Source organism: Balaenoptera musculus, chromosome 15 (genome assembly GCF_009873245.2).
Source record: "Balaenoptera musculus isolate JJ_BM4_2016_0621 chromosome 15, mBalMus1.pri.v3, whole genome shotgun sequence".
NCBI lineage: Eukaryota > Metazoa > Chordata > Mammalia > Artiodactyla > Balaenopteridae > Balaenoptera > Balaenoptera musculus.
In genome coordinates this window covers 36,479,140-36,502,579 of record NC_045799.1, presented here as the reverse complement: position 1 = coordinate 36,502,579, position 23,440 = coordinate 36,479,140, and the positions used below count along the sequence as shown (strand labels likewise).

Below are 23,440 nucleotides of genomic sequence, written 5' to 3'. Positions count from 1 at the left end.
CTCTGGTAATTTCCTGAATTTGCTTCTTGAATAACAAGAATGGTGTCTTTATGATCTTGGGGAATGCAAATGAGTTGCTATAAAATTATGTGTAATATCATGTTGACATGAAGCAAAGATAAATATTCCCATCCCCACAGGTAACAAGCAGTGTAAGACTATGATATAGATACCACTATTGAGAAAAAAAAAAAAATTAAATTCTGGAAGGCCAAATTCAAGGAAAGCCAGATTCATGGCTAAAGATTCCTACTCTGCTGTTCCAAAGATGATGAACTGATCTGAATGCTTTTACCCACGAAAGATATAAAAAGGAGATTGTTCTGGATTAGAGAAGCTCTCTGGTAGACTGGAAGAAAATGTTGGGCCCCCTCCTCCTGTTTGGGTGACAAGGGAGACATTAACATTTATCCCATGAAGCTGAGAGTGATACTGGCAAATAAAGAGTTCATTTCTCATCTGGAAATTTCAGAAAGTGAAAACCCTCAGGAAATAGCCTCAGATAGCAGGATGAGACCTCCTAACAGTAGTATATTGTGTGCCAGGGAAGAGAAAGATGAAGGCAACCTTCCCCAGGCAGGTCCCTGAAGACACTGGAAGGCACAGAAGAATACACTAATTTCTTCTGCTTATGATGGTGCATAGAGAGAGAGTAGGGAACACGGCAACCACTTAACTAAGTAATGGGGTGATGCCCAACTTGAAGAGTGCTTTGGAGGTATGCACCATGGGGGAAAACAAAGGGAAATATGGCTGCTTTTCTACAGTGGGCAGGGTCAGGGAGGAGCTGAACCTTACTCTAAAAACCACATATATCATCTACACCACGACCACTCTAAAAGCAGAGGCTGTAGTCTTCAGGTGGACACAAATGAAACAGGCATCTCCTCTCCCTCAACAGCATTTCCAAGGCAGCTGACTGCAGTCAGCTGGGTTACTGGAATCTCCCTTCCCCACAGCTCCCCAGAGGTTTGAGCCAGGAGTTAGTCTGAGATTCCATGATTTGAGGGAGGGACTCAGAAGAAAGAAAGGGAGGGTAAGAAGGCACACCTTGTCCCCTGCCACTGCCTATCCACTCTACTTCTATCTCTCTGATACAAGTTTAGCTCAAGCAAAGGGGAGGGGAGATATTTTGATTTTGAATGAGATTGATCTTTTTTCATGGATTAGGCAGATGGAATCAGTCTGAGTTATGGTTGTGTCCCCATTACCCACTGGGACAAACACACTCAGTAGCAATTACTAGAAAAATAAAATCATTCCATGAAGTTATCAACTCAATGAGTTCAGACTCGTTGGGCAAACCGATCAAGTGAATGTCACTGTGTCATCAAAGAAACGGTAATGAGATTCCAGGCAGATAAACGATTGATTTGGTCTGAAGCAGCTACGAAATGTACAAGCAGGAGCAGTTCTGTGAAAGTGACACGATACAGTACAAATCCAAATTGTGCAGCAAACCCATCAACGTAAGCCTTGAAATGTGTGCATTTTGAGTTAAGTGAATAGATGACCTTAGTGTGGGTTCTGCCAAAAGGAGAACCTAAGACAGACACACAAGTACTTCCTGGAAGATGATCCCAGGAAGCTCATTCAACATTGCAGAGTAGAGACATGAGACCAAGAGGGACAGAAATTTGAAAAAAAAGGTGGGTATTAATGAATGGGTCACCACTATGGGTGCCTGGGGCTCAGTCCCACTGGAGACCTTCTGGGAGAGATGCTCCAGAATCGTCCTTCTAGCAGTGAAGTGGCTGGGGCATTTATCCACAATCTCCTATCCCTGGTTTGTTGAGAGCTGCTCCTAGGGCATCATCCCCCAGAAGGTCCATCTTGCCCTGTACATGGGCAAAGTTTGTTCCCTCCAACTAAGAGGGAGGGAAACACGGGGAGCCGTGGGCATGTACAGAAACTGTCAGCAAATGAGCTCCAGGAAGGACCGAGGGAACATGGGTGGGACCCCAGCAACGTCTCCTATATAAATAAATCTGACGAAGGATAAAAAGGGGACTTGACAAAGTCTGAGGGTTCCTGATTTCTGAATCAAAATATACTATTTTAAAAGCAAAGGGATTCCTTATCCTGAAAGGTTTGCCCACATAGCAACTGCTTTGATAATTATGCTTCATCATCATTGGCAGCATTTTGAAAAAAAATTAAAGCTAAAAAGGACTTCAAGGTCACATATGGTCCACTTTAACTGAGCCTAGCCAAGTCCCCAACAACTTGTTCAATGACAGCACATGAATCATGATACCTGAATACACCACACACACACACACACACACACACGCACACACACAGAGTTCTCTTCCATGAGGGCAGGGATTCTTACCTATTTCATTCACTGATGTGTCCCCAGCACCCAGACCAGGGTCTATAAAACACAAGATCGGTGCTAACAAATACTTATCTCATTTGTCACATAAGCCTTTGTGACCTTCCCCAGAAGACAACCTGACAGGTTCCGTCACTTTAAATGACAACTGAAGTAGCCATCAGCCCTGGAGTTCTTAGCCTAATTTTGCACCCTGGACCCTCTTGGCTGTCTGACGCCTATGGAGTCCTCAGAAAAATGTTTTAAAATGCGTAAAGTAAAATACATAGGCTTACAAAGGAAACCAATTAAAGCATAGTTATCAAAAGATATATTTTAATGTTATGGTTATAATGCATTAAATAACAAGATCTGTGATGGGTCTAATAACTGCCATAATTTCAAATAAGGAATATAAATGATTTTTGGAGGTAACTCCAACAAGTATAATGTGGTAATTTCTGCTGATGACCTATACGTAGGTCCTACTTATACTATGGTGGTTTGGTGTCTATGTTCATAATTGAAGGAGATGCTACCTTTCATTTGAGGTTAGTAAAATTGAAGGTGTAGTTTTTTCTCATCCAAATTCATGGACTCCAACCGTCTCCCCGACACCCCCAAACTGACAACCTCCTGAGCAGTTCACTGGGCTGGGGATGGAAAGAATCCTTGCATAGAAACATACTCTGAATTCAAAATAAGCTGACACAGAAAACTGGATCCCAGATTAAACAAACAAATGAACAAACCCTGCATTAGTCTTTTTGGGTCTTTCATGAACATGTATGGCAGGTAAAATTTGAACACACATTTTAAGAAGGATGCTAGAAAAATATCATTAGTAATACCTCTTATGGAGCATTTCCAGTGTGCCAGGCACTGTGCTAGAGACTTAAATGTACTATCATGCATCCTCAAATAACTTTGCAAGGAGAGGGCAGTGAACTCCATTTTCAGATGAGAAAATGAGCACAGAGAAGCCCAGTAATTTGGCTAATGTTGCAGGTAGGCTGATAGCAAAGGCTTTTTTAACCAGAAGTTGTCATACTGCTAAATCAGAATTACCTGGAGAGAGCAAGTAGTCAGAATACCAATTCTAGGGTCTCACCATAGAGATTCTCAATCATTGGGTTGATGCCCTAGAACTGACATTTTTCAACGACCTCCTGAGATGATTCTGATACAGGCTGCTTGCAAACTGCACTTTGAGACACACATTGAAAGCTGTGTCTGTCTGGTTCAGGTTGCTTGGGTGTTTGTTCCAGGGAGGTGTCTGTGCCCAGTGCTGGTTTGGACTACCCTCCCCTGTAAACAACCCCAGTGCACGCACTGCCTGCTACCTCCACCAGGCGCTGCAGGTCATTCCTTCCATCTTCCTCCCACTTCTCCATTCTCTTATCTCTGCTGTCTCCCCCATCCATGTGGCTTTGCCAAGCTTTTGTTAATGGAAAGATTAGAATTGGTGAGAAAAGAGTGGTTATAGTTTAGAGGGCTTTCTTGGGCTGGGGAACAGTCTTCCCTGTTCCCTGAGGCAGCTTCACCGGGAGCTATTTGCCGAGAATGGGGGAACCCTGCAAAGAACCACGCTCAGAATTGAAATCAAACTCCTCCTTCCCCCAAAGAAACATGCATATGGTTCATCCAGCCTGGCTTTTCCAGGCCAGCAGAGCAGCAACCAGAAACAGCATCCTTTTGTGCCCAGAGACGTTTGTGTTTAAAACTCCAGTAAAAAAGAAAAATGACAGTTAAAGGGGTAATTGAGCATCTGTGGATTATCTGTTTGTTTTCTTTCCCATCTCTGAGCTTGGGAAACAATGCAAATAGACGAGCCACCCCCCAGCTTGTTCCTGCTGCAGGAGCCTCCGTGAAATGCAGGACAATGGCAATGAACATGAATCATCCCTCTGGGCACCTTGCCTTGTCCACCCATAGACCACTGGCCCTGCCCTCATCAGGAGGCCCCCTTTTATTCTGCTTAGTTGATGATGACGATAAAAAGGGGCTAAGAAAAAATAAGGCAAGGTTCATAGAAATAAGGCTGAACTTGAGACCTAATTTTAGGACTGCTAAATAAAGATGCCGCAATTAATAATAACAATAACAGCCGTAGTAATAAGGCATTTTATACGTACTGCATATCACAGGTGAAAAAAAAATCACTCTTAATTTTGAGAATTAAGAAATTTGGATTCTAGAAAGATTTAGTTAGCTTAGACACAGGTACGTGGCCATATGGCAACACTTTGTAAAGCGCCAAGGCACTTTGTTCTGTTTAGAATGACGTGTGTGTATGCGTGTGTGTTTTCTTGTCTGTTCTCCCACTATAGACTCCCAGTTGTCGTTTACTACTGTAACCCAGCACTGAGCCTGCACTCAATAGGTGCTTAAAAACTGTTTGTTGAATGAATGAATGACAATTCCAAAAATAGTAATGAGTCCTGTCTTGTGAAAGCAAAATTTTTAAAAAATATGAATTTACTTTTGTAAAAGTAGATTAAATTAAGTAAAGATGGAGTTTTCAGAAGTACGACTCAGAAAGCCTAAAAATGTTTTCTAAAGGGGATACATCTAAGTGTCTGTTTCTCCCCAGATCCTTGGATGGTTCCAGATAAATAGGAAGTTTCCTAAAAATACATGAGATGCTAAAAAGGAAAAGGCTTGTCATATTTGGGGCGTGGGGGGTGAGATGATCACAGATGACAGAAGGGTGGAGGACACGTGGGTGGGGTGGGGGTTGTCTGCCTCCGCTGGCACCAAAGACGTCTCTTTTTTCTTGTGCAACAGGCAACTTTCATGAGGAATCAGGGCTTGTTCCTCACTGACCAGGCAGACACTGAGAATAAGTCATGCAGGGAAAGACTGAGGTTGCCAGAGCAGCAAACAAATGGATAATAGGAGAGCAACTGGCTGATAGTTATCAAGATTTGCTGGTATAATGAACTTCGAAGGATGTGCTACTGTCAACAATTGAAGACTTGGGGAGATAACTCATGAGCTTCCTCTCATATGGTGATGATTTTACAGGGGTAAGGGGATTCCCACCCTAACACCAAAGAAAAGGATTTCCCCTAACCCTGCTCAGATCTTCTGAAAAATGACTATGTAGAGAGTGAAATCCAAACTATGTACATTTCTCTAGGGAATTTCAGTAAATTACATTTTATCACAAATAAAACTCAACCTAAGCTATTATGTTCAGTCTAGCTTTTTAATCCAAAGTGAAATGCCAGACTCAAGGCCAAGAAGCACCAGAAGCTATATTAGACCAATCGTTCAAGAGGTGCCATTATTAAAACTACTTATACTTGCCAAAATAAATCCATGTTTTTTCACCTGGAAAAGCCAACTCCCCACCCCCACCCCCACATTGTTTCCTTGCTCTTTCTTTGCTTTTCCTCTTGCAGAAATGAAATCCCGTCTTCATCATTCCCCTCTCTCCTCTGGATGCCCCAGAAACCATTTTAGTTTGTTTTCTTGTTTCAAGAAAGCATTCAAATGTTAGACAGTAGTGTGTTTTAATTCATTTTGAAAAACAAACTCACATGGATTGATTCTTCAGGTCCCCTTACTTGGACCTGACACACTATGAAGTCCAAACAACTCTGCATAGTTACATTAAACAGGTTCTTGTGCTGTGAATTCACTGGGTGCAGGTAGCAGTGAAACACTCCCAAGACAATCACTAGACATGCAAAACGCCAGCCAGAAGCATGGATCACTTTCAGGGGTCTTGCTGCAGCGAGCATGAGGCTGTATTTTGTGTACGTTGACAACAGTATAGGGTAAGCCATCTGTGTTCAAGGGAGCAAAGCCTCCAATATTCCTCTTGAACCTTAAGGGGTGTCTTTCCGAACGAAGTGTGGTTTCAGTCTCTAAACTTCAGAGTCAGATACCCCTCCGAGTTTTATGAGTTGCTCCTTGGAGAGTCAAAGCCAAGCCACCATGAGTGTGAAAGCTGGCTGACCCCTCCCTCCCATTCCCCAGCAACTGTCCTTCACCCCATGAATTTGAAAGAATCCCCCCATCCCGGGGTTTAAGCATGGATGCAGGCCAAGCAAGCCTTGAATACCCAGATCTGTTTGATTGCAGCTATGTTGGTATACCCCATGTACAGGTGGAAAGTGCTTTTGTTTCTCTACCTGATCCAGCCAGTGGAGGGGGGCCGGGGGCTGTCTGCCTAATAGTTTCTAGCCCATGTGCTTATATTGGGATCGGTCCCTAGGGATCTGGACCTGGTTGGCAGTCATTTTGTGGTGGAGATGGTAAATCACCAGTGTTACCACAATGACGAGGCCCAAGATGAGCCCCAAAATCAGAGGCAAGGTTTCCTCCAACTGCTCCCGCTCATCCACTGGGCATTTATGCTCTGAAATGGGAAAGAAGAAGAAAAGCAATGAGCTCCTGCCAAAATATTCTGAATCATAAGTCTGCTCAAGAAAACTAAAAGGCAGATAGAGATGAGAAGATTTCTCAAGGAAACTTCAGAGATATTTTCTTTTTCAGAAACAATATTTCCCAACCAAACTTAAGGCCTAATCCCTTAAAATTTCTGCATAGTGTAAAATAAAAATACATCAGTTAAATAGGGCAACATTCAGGTTATTGGATTCCTGGCTGATGTCAATACAACTTCCAAACGATTTATGCAAATTTTCAGAGTTTGGGCATCAGGCACAACCACCATCATTTTTATTGTTTATTTAATTTTTTAAACTTTTTATTGGTGTATAATGTACATAGAATCGCAGACAAAATACACCTTTTAGAAAGTCTGAAATTACCAAGTGTTGTCAATGATACAGAGCAATTGGAGCTCTCGTCCACCGTTGGTGGGAAATGGTACAATCACTTTGTAATAAGGTAAGGGTAAATATACACCTACCTTATAACCCAGCATTCCACTCCTAGGAATTTACCCAAGAACAATGAAAACATATGGACACAAAAAGCCTTGAACATAAATGTTCACAGAAGCTTTATTCATAATAGCTTAAAACCAGAAACAACCAAAATGTCCATCAGAGTAGAATGGATAAATAAACTGTGGTATATTCATACAATGGAATATTAATCAACAATACAAAGGAATGAACTATGGCTGCACATAACAAGATGGATGCATCTCAAAAATATTATGTTGAGTGAAAACTGTCAGACACAAAAGGGTACATGTTGTATGACTCCATTTATATGAAGTTCAAGAGCAGGCAAAACTAAGCCTATGGTGATTGAAGTCAGAGAAGTGGGGAACAGTGTGTCTTGGAGAACAGGACACAAGAGAACTTCAGGTGTGATGGAAATGTTCTGAATGTTGATTTAGGTGAGGGTTATGTGGCTGCAAGTATAGGTAAAAACATATTGAGTTAACACTTCAGATTTGTGCATTTTGATGTATGTAAATTATACCACCATTTAAAAAAGAAAGTGTAGAGTTTATGGATTTACACCACACACATCAGAAGTGGTATCAGAATTGTGGTGCCAAAATTATTAGCTTTAATAACTAATAAATAATAACTTTGGTATAGTTATGGGGAATAATATCTAATACACCATCCTTTAAAGAAGATAGAGGAGAAAAGCATGGTGTATTTTGGCAAAAAATTATGGTTAAAATATTATTAGAGTTTATTTCTTTAAAAATTGTTTTGTTGCCTTAGGAGAAAACCTGAACTAAACACACCACTGGAAGAAGAATATAAAGGGAGTATTAAACTATGGACAAGTCCAAAGTAATTATGGGAAAATAAGGGGATGTCAAAAATTATCATGAAAAATACTGAATCCCCTTCCCCACCCATCCCCATTCATTAAGTGGTCAAAGAAAGGGGAATTCCTGAGTTCTCTTTCCCTTACCCACCATTCCAAAATCCACAAAGCTCTAGAAACCACAAGTACTTTGTATCTTCATTTGGCAGCAAAAGCTGGCTGCTCTGATTCTCATTTCTCCTCCTTAGCATGAAGATTCATGTGTTTCACTGCAGGAAACAGATCCATTAATCTGTTTGATTACAGGAGCTTCCCTGAGTCTTCTGGGTCTTGTATAATATATGGACAATGCACTGTATTATCTTCCTGAAGTCCAAAATTATTCTGAATTCTGAAAAACATCTAGCCCCAAGTGTTTTAGGTGAGAGATTGTGAACCCATAAAAAAAAAGACACACATTCCCCTCTCAGGCTTAAGCCACTGTCTTCAAACTCTGCCTTTGACCCGCAGGAAAAACAATATTTTACATTACAACCCAGGACATACGTATACATACATAACTAAAACCAAAGTTTTATAAAACAATGGTTTTCCTTACTTTGTGCCTCTAATAATTTATCCTCTATTCTATTCTCTTTCATTTAAAATAGTGCTGGTCATGACCCACTAAAGCAGAGGTTATAATCTTTTTAGTGTCAGTGTGATGAAACTGTCCACCCTTCTCAGAATACTTATAATTGCATAAAAATAAAATACATAAGATTACAAAGAAAGCAAACTACACTGAAGTTCAGCTATTAAAATATTTTAAAATAATGTGAGGGACAGTTATATATATATTTATTAGTACACAGGTATACTGGCTGTGATTGCAAAGTAGGGAGAAGCATAATTGTTACTTTGCAAGCTCTGGACAAACATGTGGGAAGAGAAAGACTATTATTTCTATTGGTGACAAAGTCATAGGTATGACTAATACTACTGTGGGTTGTTACCTTTATTTATAATCAAAGGAAATGTTAAACATTAATTAGAAATTAATGAAAATAAAGATGTAAATGTTTCCCATTGAAATTTACAGACCCCCTGAATTCTATACACAAACCCTATGGACTCCAGGGTTAAGATCCTGTGCAATAAACTGATTATACAACCCACAGATTATAGAACAAGGATGGCTGGCCTGGATCTCTGCCTGGGAGAAGAGCATCCCTTGGCTTAGCCCAGCTCAGCATCTGGCTTTGGGTGCTCGGAGACCCCTGACTCCCTGTTCATCTCCACAGGTCTTGGGGTCCCTCACACCTCTGCCCTGGCTGTACTTACAGTTCTAGAGAACACAAAACAGAGGCCCAGGGTGGATGGCCCATGATTGGAAAAAGCAACAACCAGCCCAGTCATTGCAAAGAACCAGATGAAGACAGATCAGACAAAATTGTGTAACTGCCAGCTGCCAGCTCAAGTCCCCTCGACCATAAACCTGGTGTGCCCATTGCAATCCTGAATCATCTTAGGTTCTGTTTGCTAGACATGTGTTCTATTTTGTTTTGTTTGATGACCACAGCATTTTAAAGTTGTATTTACTCCCTGAGGCAAACAAACTGTAAAAGCTCTTAACGAAAAGCAGCTCCAAACGAACAGCACTGAGATGGGCCACGGACCAGGAGGCAAGCTGATTGCTTTCTCCAGCTCTGCTAGTGCCACAGAATTTTCTTGTTGGAGAAGATGGGCAAGACTTTTGCTGGCCGTGCTTCCCTCTGCTGTATGATAGGGCAACTGGAGGGAGGGGTTTGCCCCTCTTTCCATATCTTCTCTGGACTGGCTTGGGACTCCTGTAACCTCAGCAAAATGTATTTTGCGTACTGAGAAGCTGTTAAGATGAGTGGGCTTTGGAGATCTTTGGCTGGAGACAAGCAGATACTCTCACCAAGATGTAAGCACAACAGTAGATAAGAAAACAATTACTGATTGATGCCACTGTGTGCCAGGAACAACCCTGCGCACAAGGAAGAACTGTATAAACTCTTTCCCACTAGCCTGTAAGCTCCACCAGGGCAGGGAAAGTTCCTATATCCCAGTACTGGGTGTACTGGTGTACAGACACCAACAGGGTCCTATGACCTTGGTATTCACCATTCCCACCCATTCCAATGGGCTTTGACTACAAGGCAGGTTAGACATCCTGGAAAGTCAACGCCCCCCCTTCCCCACCCCAGCAGCCATCAGTGGCGGATGGGAGTTGGAGGGTAACTCAGGTGGGTACCACACTCTTTCCCAGAAGTTCCAGCAGTGTGAGCCCCGGTGCCCACAGTGGTAACCTGCTCACTTACACACCTGTACCAGCTTCCTTGCCTTCCCACCTCACTTCCCCACTCCCCTAGCAGTGCCTTCTAGAACCACCTAAATAAACTACTTGCCCTTACATACTTATAGAGGATGTGCTTCTTGGGGAACCCCACCTAAAACACTAGGCTCCAGGGCAGTAGCAAGAACACAGAATTCTACGACTGGCTGGCTACGCGGCCCTGCGCTGGGCCTCCGTATTCCAGCCCTCGACACAGTTCTCTGTGGTGTTAATAACAGGATTGTCTCCCTCTGGATGCTTCCCCAGGAGGCTCTGAGAAGGAGCAACTACTCAGGTGGTATGTTTCCTGGCTAGGAGGTGCCATGCAAACCACAGGTGTACACGGCACTCTGGATCAGCATCGGCACACCACGCCCTGGTTTGCAAGCACGGCAGCCAGTCTTGGGGCGCTCAGCTGGGGGCGATGTACATTCATTTCCACTAAAACACAGATCATTTGTCCTATAGATCTGGGAAAAATACAGATCAGGTGGTATCTCCCAAACACACTGCTAGAAACAATGATAAGTTCATGAATTCAGAGCACCCGACAACCTTTCTGAAGATGGCCCCCTGCATTCACATGTTTGGTACAGTTGCTCAGCTGCAGCAGCTGAGGTTCGGAGAGGCTACGAGCACAGGATCTGATACCCAAAGACAGGTTTCTGTCCCAGCCCTGGCAGCCACAAGGAGCACAGTCTTGGCCAGCAATGTCACCCCTAAGCCTAAGCTTCTCCACTGTAAACAGGGATCTGAGTACCTTCTTCACAGGTCTCTTTATTTGTTTGTTTCCCTCCCTTGAGAATTAAGACGGGCCCAGTCTATATGTGGCAACTTAAATGCCCATTAAACCTGAGTGTTTAACAAAGGGCCACAGAGGCACCTTCGTGTTCTATTATGTTTCGTTTGTCTTTATGCGTGAGAGTCGCCTTTAATTCAAGCCATTAAAATACTCAGGCTGCTCTGTTCCCTCCCAGTGATGCATCCTCCATGCTATCACAGAATTCTCCTGGGGCTTCAAAGGGAGGAAGTGGAAGGACAAGTTACCCAACACCAGCTGAGACACATGGGCTGCCTTGAGCTGCAGGCTGAGAGTTGCCACACCAAGTGTACCTGTTATAGAAATAAGCTGGCCTCCACGGATTGGCCCCTCGGTGGTTTATATTTTCACTGCAGGCTGAGACCCACATCCAATTATTTTAAAAAAAAACAGCCCAAACAGACACGTTTAGCCATTTAGGGCCTGTCTGCTTTGCATACAGATCTCACCCAACAGCTGTTACCCACTGATAGGATAGATAAGGCCCTAAGCTTCTGCTCCCCACCCCCGAGCTCTCTGACCCAAAGACTCCTCCCCGTGCTGCTGAGTGACATCACCTAGACCCATAAGCCCCCTCCTGACACCCCTCTCCCTGCCAGGAGATCCCTTATCCTCCTTTCCCTTGGGATAGTGGTCCCCAGGGTGCTGTAAGCCTTCTTCTGGACAGTCCCATGCTGTGAGGGGCTTTCCTTACACAACCTGCCCAAGTGCCACCCAATGAAGCTTGTGTGTTTCTGCCTCTCATGGTCATATCATATTCCTTGATCAGCTCAAAATCCCTCAAATCCCCCTACCGACAGTTTGCCATGGACCAGCGGTATCAGCAAGGAGCTTGCTAGAAATGGATCCTCTTGGGCGCCGCCCCCAGACCTGTGGAACCAGACTTGACTTGGCATGTTAACAAGATCACCAGAGCTGTGCACAGTGATCTGGGGCCTCTGGGCTACTTTCACTGGGGATCAGTGTAGTAGCCAAGCCCAACGGTCTAAAGGGATTTGTGTGATAAAGATGTCATCCCCATCTGGGCTGCTCTCAGCCTCTATGAGTGTCCACTAACCCATTTCACTGACCCTTCCTTGCTTTTCTCAGAATCTATGAAGGAGGCAGGTGGGAGACTGCAGACTGCCAGGCATGACCCCCTTACACAGGGAATAAGCTCTTCATTGGAAGCCCTTATGCTGCAGGTCCTGCTTGCACATGACAGAACGCATGTACACAGCCCTGCAGTGGGCGTCAGACATATGACCAGATGCCCTCCCCACCACCACACAGGCAGGCTTCACTCACCCACACGGGCATTAGCAACACATCAGAGTCTCTTTCTAATCTGGGGAGTGGGGTCCAAGTTCCAGGTCCCGAAAAGGCACTCCAAACGGAATCTTTCAGATTCCACCAAATTAAATAAAATGATCTCTTACAAAACACACTGGGGGCAGGTGCTGAGAGGCACAGACAGGAGGAACCAGGAACAAAAGGAGCCCTGCCACACAAAGGCACATTGATTCAGTGAGTGATCCTGAATGAGGCTTGCCTCCTCCCAGGAGTGTCAAGGCTTGCGCCCCAGGGCACCATACAGGAGGCAACACCCTAATTATTCCCTAGAAAAGCCTGGGTGAGACAAGTGCAATTTACTTGTGCTTAATATATCTGCATTTAGGAAGTTATACATGCTTACAAACTGTCTAAATCTATCCATTTAAGCCCTGGAAGTGGATAAAAACTGCTTTTTATGCAAAAACATCATTAAATCTATGCCAAGAATATCACTGATTTTTAGGAAAATAGCTCTGGTCCTTATTCAGTACTCATTTACTCTTATTTTGTACACAATTCTAACATCTATGAGATCTGCTTTCTCCATTCATAAATGACTATAAGCAACAACTTAGAAATAACCCAGAGAGGGTTAGGGTGAGATTGTGATAAGGAACTAGTAAAAGCAGCAATTATAGCACCAGTGGTACCAAGAAGTGAAGAAGTGTCTAAAAACAGTTGACCAGAGAAACACAAAGAGTAACTAGAGACTACTGAAAGTACCTATACAAACTCAAAAGTATCTATGGTAGGAACCCTGGGGACTACGTGATCCAATATTTTCAAAATGAATTCTGGGCCATCCATAATCATAAGTCCAATTACTTTTAATTACATTTAATATTTTCAGTTTAAGAAAGACACTGTTACATTTTATAAATACTTTCATAATCAACAGTATCTTTTAGTGTTAAGATCTTGGCATTTAGTTTAGTTTCAATTTTGTAGAAAACACATTAAGATGGAATAGCCCATACAGGTAAGAGCCATACAGGTAGGTATAGCACTGCTGTACTAAATCTATTAAATTCTGATTTGCTTGGCTTTGAAGCATTTGCAAGTCTCTATTAATTGAGCCCACAGCTTCGGAATATCAATTCAGCCAAAGTTAACAGGGCATCTGCAATGTGCCAAGCACTGTATTTGGTGTTAAAAATACATAGATGAATAAGAAGGAGGCCTTTCTCTTAAGGACAGTTTAACTTAGGAATTCCCAAATGCCTTCTGAATAAATCATGGGGGGAGGGATTCTATTCCATATACTTTGAATGGGAGGGGCATTTAATGAAAGCTGGACTCCTTGGGACTGATTTAATGATTTGTGTGTGACCCAGGTGGGGATTCCCTAATATCCTACACATTCGAATGGTTTTATTCACCTGGGGATCGCCAGACCAAAGGTAGGCATCCATAAAGCAGTCAGAATCTCTCCCCATTTCTTAACCACAAGGAATAAATGAGAATATCAAACTGCCTTTAACAACCTCCTCCAGACAATAGAGAGAGGGAGAGAAAAAAAAATGAATGGAAGAATTCACTTACTCCACTTGCCCAGAGTAAATTGTTGCTAGATTTGGACAAATTGCAGAATGTGAGTTCCTCTCCTGCCCTTCTTCTGGGATGCAGAGAACCAGGAGGATATGGATGCCCTGAACCTGCCCCAGCTGGATCCTGCCTGATCCCCTTCCAGGGCTCGCACAGACTGAGAAGAAGCCTTCTTGTATGCCCCAGAGGGAGCAGATCAGGGACCTTGCCTCCTTGGAACCACATGGGTGTCTCTCCACACAAAGGTGAGAGCTGGACAGAGGCAGGTCTTCATGAGTCTATGTAACCTGTACACACACACACACACACACACACACACACATACACACACTCACCTCTATTGCATTCTGGTCACACAAAAACTTAGACTCACAGTGGTAGAACCTAGGGCTGGAAGTGTCTAGAGACCATGGTGAAACTGAGGCCCACACAAGCAAAAGTCCTTCTCCAATCCATGGCTCTCTCGATAGCTGCTTGGGATTTTTAGCTGTCTTTTCCTTGGGAAACTTGCATCAAAATTATATATTTTTTTCAGCTGACTTTCTTATCTTTCTCCCTATCCAGTTTCCTTTTTTGGCAAAGGAGGGGAGGAAGGGAAAGATGAAAAAATAAGGGAAAAAAGGAAGAGAGGGAGGAAGGAAGAAAACAGAGAAAAAGAAGGGAGAGAGAGAAAGAGAGAGGAAAAGAAGGAAGTGAAGGAGGAAGAGAGAGAGGGAAGATGAAAGGGAAAGCCATTGAAGTTGATACAATTCAGTTTGTTGCCTTTAGTCTTTGAAAAATATTATAGAGGGAGGCAGCGCCATGATATCCTAGAGAAAGTCCAAGTGGTAACAGCCTGGTACCCTGGCAGGTTGCCTTCCACATCCATCTTGAGGCCAGCCTTTGCTTCCTTCCTCTCCCTCTCCTCCTGCCTCCCCACCGACCTACCTTCACTGAAGACAAAATCAGAGATGATGTCAAAGGGCTGGATGTGGACCGCAGACAGGATCATGGTGACTGTCTTCTGCGGATCACTGGAGGCTAGTGAAATGGTCTGCTGAGCTTGACATTCATAGGACTTTCCAGCTGGGGTGACCAAGGCAGAGAGATGATGCGAGTTGGCTGTGTGCTTCCCGGCTGCAGGGAAGTCCCAAAGCAATGGTTAGGCCCCTAGGGCTGGCAGAACTCTCCTATGGTGATCCAGATAGTTGACCTTTGCCTCTTAGCCCAGACCCCCCACTCTGATCCTCTGCTGACATGCCCCGTTGCCTTGCCCGGCTGGGGCTATGCAAATGTGAATGCACCCATTCTTTCATGAGCATGGATTTCTTAAATATTAATTTGGAATTTCCTTTTGGAAGAATAAAGTGATACATAAAACCCCAACCCTTTTACTATATAAGACCTAACAACAGAGATTCCAAAGATCCACAAAGAACAGTGACTTGGTATCCTACACCTCACACTGGCCTGCAAAATATAAAATATCTTCCTCAGCAAAGCATGTCTGCTCTGAGCAGATGCCCTTGTACGCATACATATTCTTTGGAAGCCTGCCTCACCCCTTTTCCTCCTTTTCTGGATTAAAGTTTTTTTGTTTTTGTTTTTGTTTTCCTTTTTTTGGTCTAATTTAACTGTGGGAAATGTTTGAATATGAATTTTGATGAAGAAACAAAATTGCGCTTTTTACTGCGATGATAAGGGGTGAAATGGAAAAGATGACATATGTATTCTTGTACATGTTCAATAAAAGCCTTTTCCCAACTCAGGTGCCCAGGTGATGGAAGGCTTCATTATGAGTAGATCAGACAATTTACAAAATAAATACATAAATTTAAATGTGGTCTTTGATGGTGCCTGCAGATCCCAGCATTGTTATTTGGAGCCTGGATATCCCTTGCCACAGTATTTTTGGAGGATCTGGGTAGTTGTTGGAGTGATGGGCATGAAAAGCTAATAAATAAGGGCATGGTTCAGAATCCACTCTGGGGTGGCTGCAGTGGATGACTGAAGATTGCGGTGAGGCCTGAGCAATGCACCAAAAGATCTGAAGGCCATCAGATTCTGAGCCAAAATGAAAGTCATACTGTCCCCCTTGAGGTTTTAGCGCATAAGAATAAAAACCGGGGTGCAGAAGAAAATAAAAATACAGCTTTGTCCTTCTCCGTGCTTCTTTAAAGGACAAATCATAAGAAAGCCATCCTGAAGCAGCCACAGGAAGACAGTCCCTCAAGAGACATCTCATCCAGGATCAGGTGATGGGTGACAGGCTGGTCCTCAGGCCCTGGGTTTCTTGCGCATCTACAAGGCCTGAAGGCCAGAGGACCCACCCGCACTCCCGCTTGCTTCCTCCACCTTGCAGAGCAAGCCCAGGGCTAACCTGGCCTGGGAGCGCAAGGCCCTGACCCTGAGGAATTCGGCCTCCAAGCCTGAGATCCCTGCAGTGTCTGCGCTTCCCGAGCTCCTTCCCCAGCCCTGCTGTTCTCTACTCACCACTGACCGCGTCTTTAAAATGGGTCTTCTCCGAGGAGTCATAGACAAACTGGACCTTGCTCAGCCTCCACGTTGCCTCGGGTCCCTTGGACGTGTTGTGACTTTCCTGCCGAGCAGGGGAGGCGCGCGTTAACCGCCCGAGCAGATCTGGGTGGGGAAACGGAGGGGAGGACCCTACCCACACCCACCCGGAGTCTGCAACCCCTCTGAGCGCCCCACTAGCAGTTACCTTTACAAACAGCATTTTGAGCGCGTACGCGCGATCCACCCAGAACACCTGCAGCTCCGACTCGTTGTGGCCACAATGGCCCTTCACCTCAGCTCCCCGGGTCAGTGAGATATCAGCCTGTTCCGTGATTAGCTGGGAACACAGACGCCCCGCACCCCCTCAGCGCGAGAGCCCCAGTGGGGGCTGTAAAGGGCAGCGCGTCCAAACTCCGGGTCGCACGCCTGGGCACTCCTTTGAGCGCGCGCTCCCAGGTCCAGGAACATGCGGTTAGATGCTCTGCGTGCAGACCCGGCCGTTAGGGAAGCAGAGAGAGGGATTTACTTTCAAAGCAGGCGGGGCGAACAGAAGGCATTACAAGCCGGAACCCCCATGCAGCATTTGGGAGCAGCCTGCAGGGTGCTGGGGGGAAGGCGGGTGACCCAGGTCTTCACAGGGTCTTGAGGGAAGGTGCCCTTCGTCCCTGGAGCCCTAGGAGCAAGCTGGGAGGGAAAAAGTGCCTTACATCTACATAATTGCTGGCCCACACATCATAAGGGACAATAAATTTGGCTGCAAACTCTGCCATGAGACACGTCGTCCCATTTTCCCGCACCACAAATATATCTTTTTCAGGGTTAGTGGAAAGGCCTGAGAGATTCTCCACTTCTTGTTCTGCCATGATTCGAGCCATTGTATCTGCAGAAAACAAACAAAAAATCCTATCGGTTAGGGGCTCAGCGAGCCCACGCGTCTCGGGCACAAGGGTGGAGAGACATCGTGGTCTGCGGGCTTTGGGCTGACAAAGTTCCTTGCCGGCTGCAGGGCGCTCTGCGAGCCATTTCGCTGACCTAGCGCCGACAAATTCGACTTCGTTGCTGTTAATTTATAATAAAAATAAAATTAAAAAACATTTAAAGCCTTACTAGTTTGTAATCCGACTGGCCTTTTTCTTCATCTTAGGCTTTTAAACCAAAGCTTTCTCGCCCGTGCTCCGAGTCCACGAAGCAGGCCTGTGCAGCATCGTGTCTGGGATTGGCATACAGGTGTGTGGCTCTCTGGGGAATTCCCTGCCACTGAAGGGAAGGTCCTCCCCTCCTCCGCCCAAAAAAGAACAAACCCGCTAAACATTAGGGCCATGTTTTGACCTTAAGCTAATGGCTTTACTGTGCCAGTTCTATTCTCTGCAAAGAGTGCACCCTGCTCTGGCGGTTGCCTAAACGCTACTCACGGAAGAGCATCAGAAGAACTCGAAGTCTATTCACGCCGAGAACGGCTCTTCCTCGGAGATCCATCCTCGCGGAGCAGCGAATAAGGCCAGTGGTGCTGCTGCAGAGGCCGCCTGAGAGGGAATCCCTCAAAGTCGCCGCTGGAGTGAGCCGGAGTGAGCGAGGGGCGGGGGCACCGAGAGGGCGGAGGGAGGGAGCGCGCGTTCCGTACGCGCTGGCGGACTTGGTGTGGATGGAGTACCGCACCGACCCGGGCAGGGTGAACGCGAGTGTGCTCACTGCAGAGGAAAGGACCGCGTGGCGAGGGAGCTGTCCACGGCTGCGAGTGCTGAAAGGATTCGGTTGTATTGCTGGAGTGATTGTGGCTGGGCTTGTGCAGAGCTCCAATGAGATTTGGGAAGGCTAAAATTCTCCCTGAGTCTGTTTCCTGCGCTGCAATTGCATCCGCAAAGATGATTCTATCCTGAGAAACTTAATAGCACCCTCTGACTTATTCAATATCCCTACCAGTACAGTGATTAGGTGGTGAAGACATCACACCACTGGAGTCCTGGCTTCTGAAAATGCATCCAGTTCCTGAAGGAAAACGGTGGAGCACAAATTGTTGCTGCTTTGGGGGAGGAGGCGTAGGCAGGAATAGAGAAGGAAAATGCTATGGCAACAGCTTCCTGCATTTGGAGACATCCCCTTCTCTCCCCTGCTCTCACGAGCTCAGGGTTTAAAGTTAAACTGATGCCTCCTCAAACGAGGCCGTTAGTCAATGCAGTATGTCTATTTGGGCTTGTTTCTTGTGAGTTCTGTTCTCTGACTGCATGAGGACTTTGAACTCTGGGGTCACCTACCCTCGCTCATTATATTGTGACTACTCTGCTAAGAGGAATGTAAGTGAACCCGAAGTTTGTGAGGGTTATGTAGCATATTTTAGGACAGTCATAATTATATACACACACACACGCATGCACACATATATTACTCTACAGCCTCTAGTGGGACAGAAAAAACAAATACTACTGGGCTAATTCCTATATTTACACTTTTAGTAGCTTGATTGATTTTTAAATTTTTTGCTCCATAAATCAGAATACAGCACTTTCAGCAATAGGCATACTGTCCTAATCAATTGTAGTGATGTCCAAATATTTTATTTCTTAGTGGCTATTTCATTATATGAAAAATCAACAATATAATGTCATAAAACAAACAATGTCATAATAAGGGGCAAATTGCAAAGTATTTTCATGTGCACTGTCAAATTTTATCCTCCTTACAACCTTAGAAGGTAGGCAAGGGAAGATATACCTTATTGTGGTTGTACATACCCCAAAATTGAGGCTCAGAGAAATTAAATGACCTTCCTCAATGTCACATGTTAGTAAAATTAAAATAGAAAAATCACATGATTTCACTTCATAGGGATCATTTTCATTTTTCCTTATATAATACTTTGACTCTAAAATATACCATATGTTGATTTCCATTAAAAAATCTTTATTCAGTGACCAAATAACAAGCTAACACCTAAGATTTCTAGCTCACATTCCTGAAATGTATAGAGTGTTGTCTTAAGTGTAATAATATTCTGACATTATGCTTGCCACAAAGTGTTTATACAATTATTTTTTCAAACCTATTCCTATATCAATAATTAGATCAATAGCAGTTCAAATTATGAAGTAATGTTTAAATCAATACTATATTTTTACATCTTTATTTTTATCTCTGTATTTTGATATTTCATCCAAACATTTCTCAATAACTTTACATAACTGAATATATATAGAAGCACTGAGGCAAAATTGTGATTGATACAAAGGCAATTATTATCAGTTGAGAGTGGAATTTGTAAAATTTATATATGCCTAATGATTTGTCATGTTAGCAATTGTTAATAAACACTTATTTTCCTGTAGCACTGTAAAAATTAGAAAGCAATGAGATATAGGTAATGGAACATTTATATATTCTCTTTCCCTCTCTCCCTTTAGTAGTTAAATGAGGAAAGAAATGAATGGGTTTCAGTCCAGGATTCACTATTTATTTTTTATGACGTTGTACAGATTTTAGTGTTCCTCACCTAAGAAGCTGGGATAATAGCTCAGGGGATGTCTGGTTAGGCAAAGTGAGCCAATGATTATAAAAGCATTTTAAAAAAAAAGACAAATTAATTTAGACCATAAGCATTAACTGAGTACCCACTACTTGCACTATGTTTGGTAATTTGGAAACCCAAAGATAAACAAATACCATTATAAAGTAGAAGAGATATCTGTAAAAGTTAGGACACTTTCTCTTGTGACACATTATTGCAGATATCTTAAATTATAAGTTGTTAAAAGAGCAACTGAATTAATTGATGATTAGCTGCTTTAATAATAAAATATTAGATGGGACATAGCATTGGTCATGAATCTTAAGTTGTTGTAGCTGATTTACAAATCAAATGGTGGTTCCTTTGGAAAATGGTTTCTTTCCATACCTGACATAAATGATCTCTTTGTTGACCAGCACTTGAATGAGTCAAAAGAAAAAAAAAGGAAGCAATTTTAACTCCTCTTCTTGGGAGAATCATCTTCAAAGCATAATTAATTTAAAATCCCTTTAGGTATTTAATCTCAAACATAGCTTTACAAACACCCATTAACTTATTTGTCTATCTGTAGTGACTCTTACGTTGCAATAGGATTCGGGTCATTATACCTACAACTTGCACCAACATTAATTAAATACTTTCTAATCATCCTTAAAAAAACTTCAGTTCTTTTAAATTACTAAAGAGATAATAAAGGAGAAAAACTTACCATTAAATCATAGTAACAAAGTTTTCCAGGATCCATTCCATTCTTCATTTCTTGAGTGGGAGAGAAAGTAGGAGAAAAAATGACATAAACATGTACACTCATGTGGATGATAGCTGGGTCAATTTTCATCAATGCTGCTGGCAGTCAATACAAATGTCACCCAAGTGCACTGGCTTTTGAATCTCTTCTAGATCCTCTAAGTCCTTCAAAGGATTCTCTTCAATTCTTGTATTTGCTTATTGAATTAGTCTTTATGAATCTCATGCAGTCATTGAGTGGTTACTGTTTCATGGATGTGGAAGAAAAGACCCACTGCATGTATAGAACTTTTAGTTTGGATGAAAGAAAATGAGAAGAAACATGAAGATGTATGGTTGCCTGGCACAATGTGTGCACAGATGTTTAAGGAAAGAAAAAGTAAGATAGCCACCCCAGGGCGGCGTGGAATTGACCAAGGAGGCCTCTTGGAGAAGGAGATCTTAAAGAAGGGAACAAATTGATCTAAGGTAAAAGATAAAGAAGGGCCATGCAGATGGAAGAAACATATATTAAGTAGGAGAGTCAGTGCAAAGATGTAACTCTTCATTCCTCCATATTTATCAATTTGCAATAAAGAAGAAATTAGACCCCCAAATCCACAGTGTCTTATAGCATTGATACATAACCTTTATTTAACTTCCTTATTTGGTAATTTACACATATATGGTATATGCAAAAGAATGGCATATGCAAAACATTCTAAATAAAATTAAATATTCAAATTATTAGGTGTATCTCTTTATACTTGGTTGCACAAGCAATTGACTTGTATCTGTAGAATCAAAAGTGGAAAGTGGAAAGCTAAGCTTTGTTGCAGCTGAAATTTGGCTTGTTGATGTTTTAATCCACTTTACAGTGAAATGTAAAAATGTACTCTGGTGCTGCTTTTCCCACCACCACTAGTGCTCTCCCCTGACCCAGCACACACACACACACACACACACACACACACACACAGATAAGGAAGCACACATGGATAAAAGAAGCAGGGATAACTGAACTGGACAAGACGCACACAGCACTTAAGCCCAAATTACTAGTTACCAAAACCTTTTCTGTGTTCAACTTAATCACTGAACAATTATTTCATTTAATTTAATCACTGCCTTTGAAAACCTTTGAAATCCTTTTGGGATAGGAACTGAAAAATAAGTAAACATAAGAATATTTTGTGCATATATTGGCAAACCCTAGAATATGTGGAAAGAATCAGAAAATTAAGTTTGGCCCTCTGATGTACTCAGCTTGCATGACCTTGATGAAATTTCCCTCATCCTTTCTGTCATTGGTCTCTCCTGCAGTTACTTTAAAGAAACCAAGCTATTTCTGCAATGACGGTAACCAGTGGAGAAGACAAGGCACCAGAATAATAGCCCTTTCACTGGCAATGTATCTTCTTGCTAAGTTCTTAGAAAATGTCCTTTTATGAGCTCATTTAGGATAAGTGCCTTCACATAGGAGGGAATGCAGGGGACAAAGTCTCTCTTAAAAAAATACCTGAATGAGCAGATGGTGAGGCCAGGTAATCATTCCTGAAAGGTTCAAGAGCAAAGGAATTATTTTTATCTCTTGAGCCAGTAATTAGTTAACTGTTTTTAAAACAGTTTATGATAGCTACCACTAGCTTCAATGTGTAAAATTTTAGGCTACTGAGTACAATCAGTCCTCTTGGCTTTCCTGGCAGTGAGGAAAGTCTTAACACAGGGCGGACCCGGGACTTTTCTGTAAAAGACAAGAGTCAATTGAGAATTTTTAAAAGTCCTTTAAGAAGTTTTTTTCTCCAAGAAATACTAACAGCTATCCCAGTGGGCTTAAGGTTAGACAAGCTGTGGCTCATTTACAACAGTTTGCTATGTGAGTTCTGAGATAATGCACTTCTTTAAAATTTCTTTTATCGTGTATCACAGGGGTTCCTTATTCCTAGTTAACTACTCTTTAAGTTCTCTATTTGCAGTTTTCTGCATATTCACCTGAAGATGTGTTGGAACTAAGGGAAATTTATATTAATTGCCATGAGGGGGAGGGGGAGAGTGGGGGCGGCCAGTCAGCTGAGCTTGGAAGGAAGCTTTGCTGGTGCAGACCTGGAGCCCCGGAGTTGCCCTGGGGTGTTCTGATGTTGTAAGTTTGGGATATTTCTATGGCTGTTTATTTGAAACCATTGCAAGACGCTCCCTCTGGTAACCAAGAAAGGGAAAGAGGAAAGAGTCTTCAGTGTATTGGAAAGACGACTGGTGTGGGAATCTAGGAAGCAATATGTTAGCTTTATTACTCCACTAACAAAAACTTCTGGGAGGACTGGCTTCACCTCTCTGGTCTTCAACATGCCTTTCCTACAGGATCCTTCCAGGACTGCATGTCCCGCTTCTATGGGTGACCTTAGTTAGGAAGTGATCTGAGCAATTCTTTCTAGGAAAAACAAAAAAACAAAAGCAAAACCAAAAAACCAACCAAACAAACAAACAAAGAAACCGCTGAGGATTTCCATTACTAAAGCTTTCTATCCCAACGTGCAAGAAGCCTGCACAGATCTAGACTCACGGATTGAGGCCCTCGGCGTTACCTTTGGGTGACACCGAGGCACATGGGCCCGGTTGCTCGCGGTCTGGAGCTTGGCGGGACTGGGGCTGCGGACTCCAGACCTGTCTGCT

At 43.2% G+C, this 23,440-nt stretch overlaps 1 protein-coding gene across 3 annotated transcripts; it reads right to left on the bottom strand.

The window, feature by feature from the left end:
• Positions 1-5,818: 5,818 nt before the first annotated feature.
• Positions 5,819-23,440, bottom strand: LAMP5 (lysosomal associated membrane protein family member 5). 3 transcript variants are annotated; one of them, XM_036824320.1, is made up of 8 exons: positions 23,353-23,440; positions 20,754-20,803; positions 17,958-18,283; positions 17,253-17,425; positions 16,751-16,882; positions 16,522-16,627; positions 14,977-15,165; positions 5,819-6,686 (listed from the first exon to the last, which is right to left on the bottom strand). In XM_036824320.1, exons 3-8 carry the CDS (start codon positions 18,019-18,021, stop codon positions 6,508-6,510), a joined length of 843 nt encoding a protein of 280 aa, XP_036680215.1. In that variant the 5' UTR covers positions 18,022-18,283; positions 20,754-20,803; positions 23,353-23,440; the 3' UTR covers positions 5,819-6,507. The 3 variants fall into 3 exon arrangements, with proteins under 3 accessions (XP_036680215.1, XP_036680216.1, XP_036680217.1); XM_036824321.1 differs by having other exon boundaries at positions 23,331-23,412; XM_036824322.1 differs by having other exon boundaries at positions 5,825-6,686; positions 17,343-17,425.

Excerpts from the sequence above, each read along its gene's own strand:
- LAMP5 (XM_036824320.1), bottom strand. The coding sequence starts at position 18,021 with ATGGATCTCCGAGGAAGAGCCGTTCTCGGCGTGAATAGACTTCGAGTT. Across the intron at positions 17,426-17,957 it reads AGTTCTTCTGATGCTCTTCC|ATACAATGGCTCGAATCATG; the intron begins GTGAGTAGCGTT and ends TGTTTTCTGCAG. Across the intron at positions 16,883-17,252 it reads GGGCCAGCAATTATGTAGAT|CTAATCACGGAACAGGCTGA; the intron begins GTAAGGCACTTT and ends CTGTGTTCCCAG.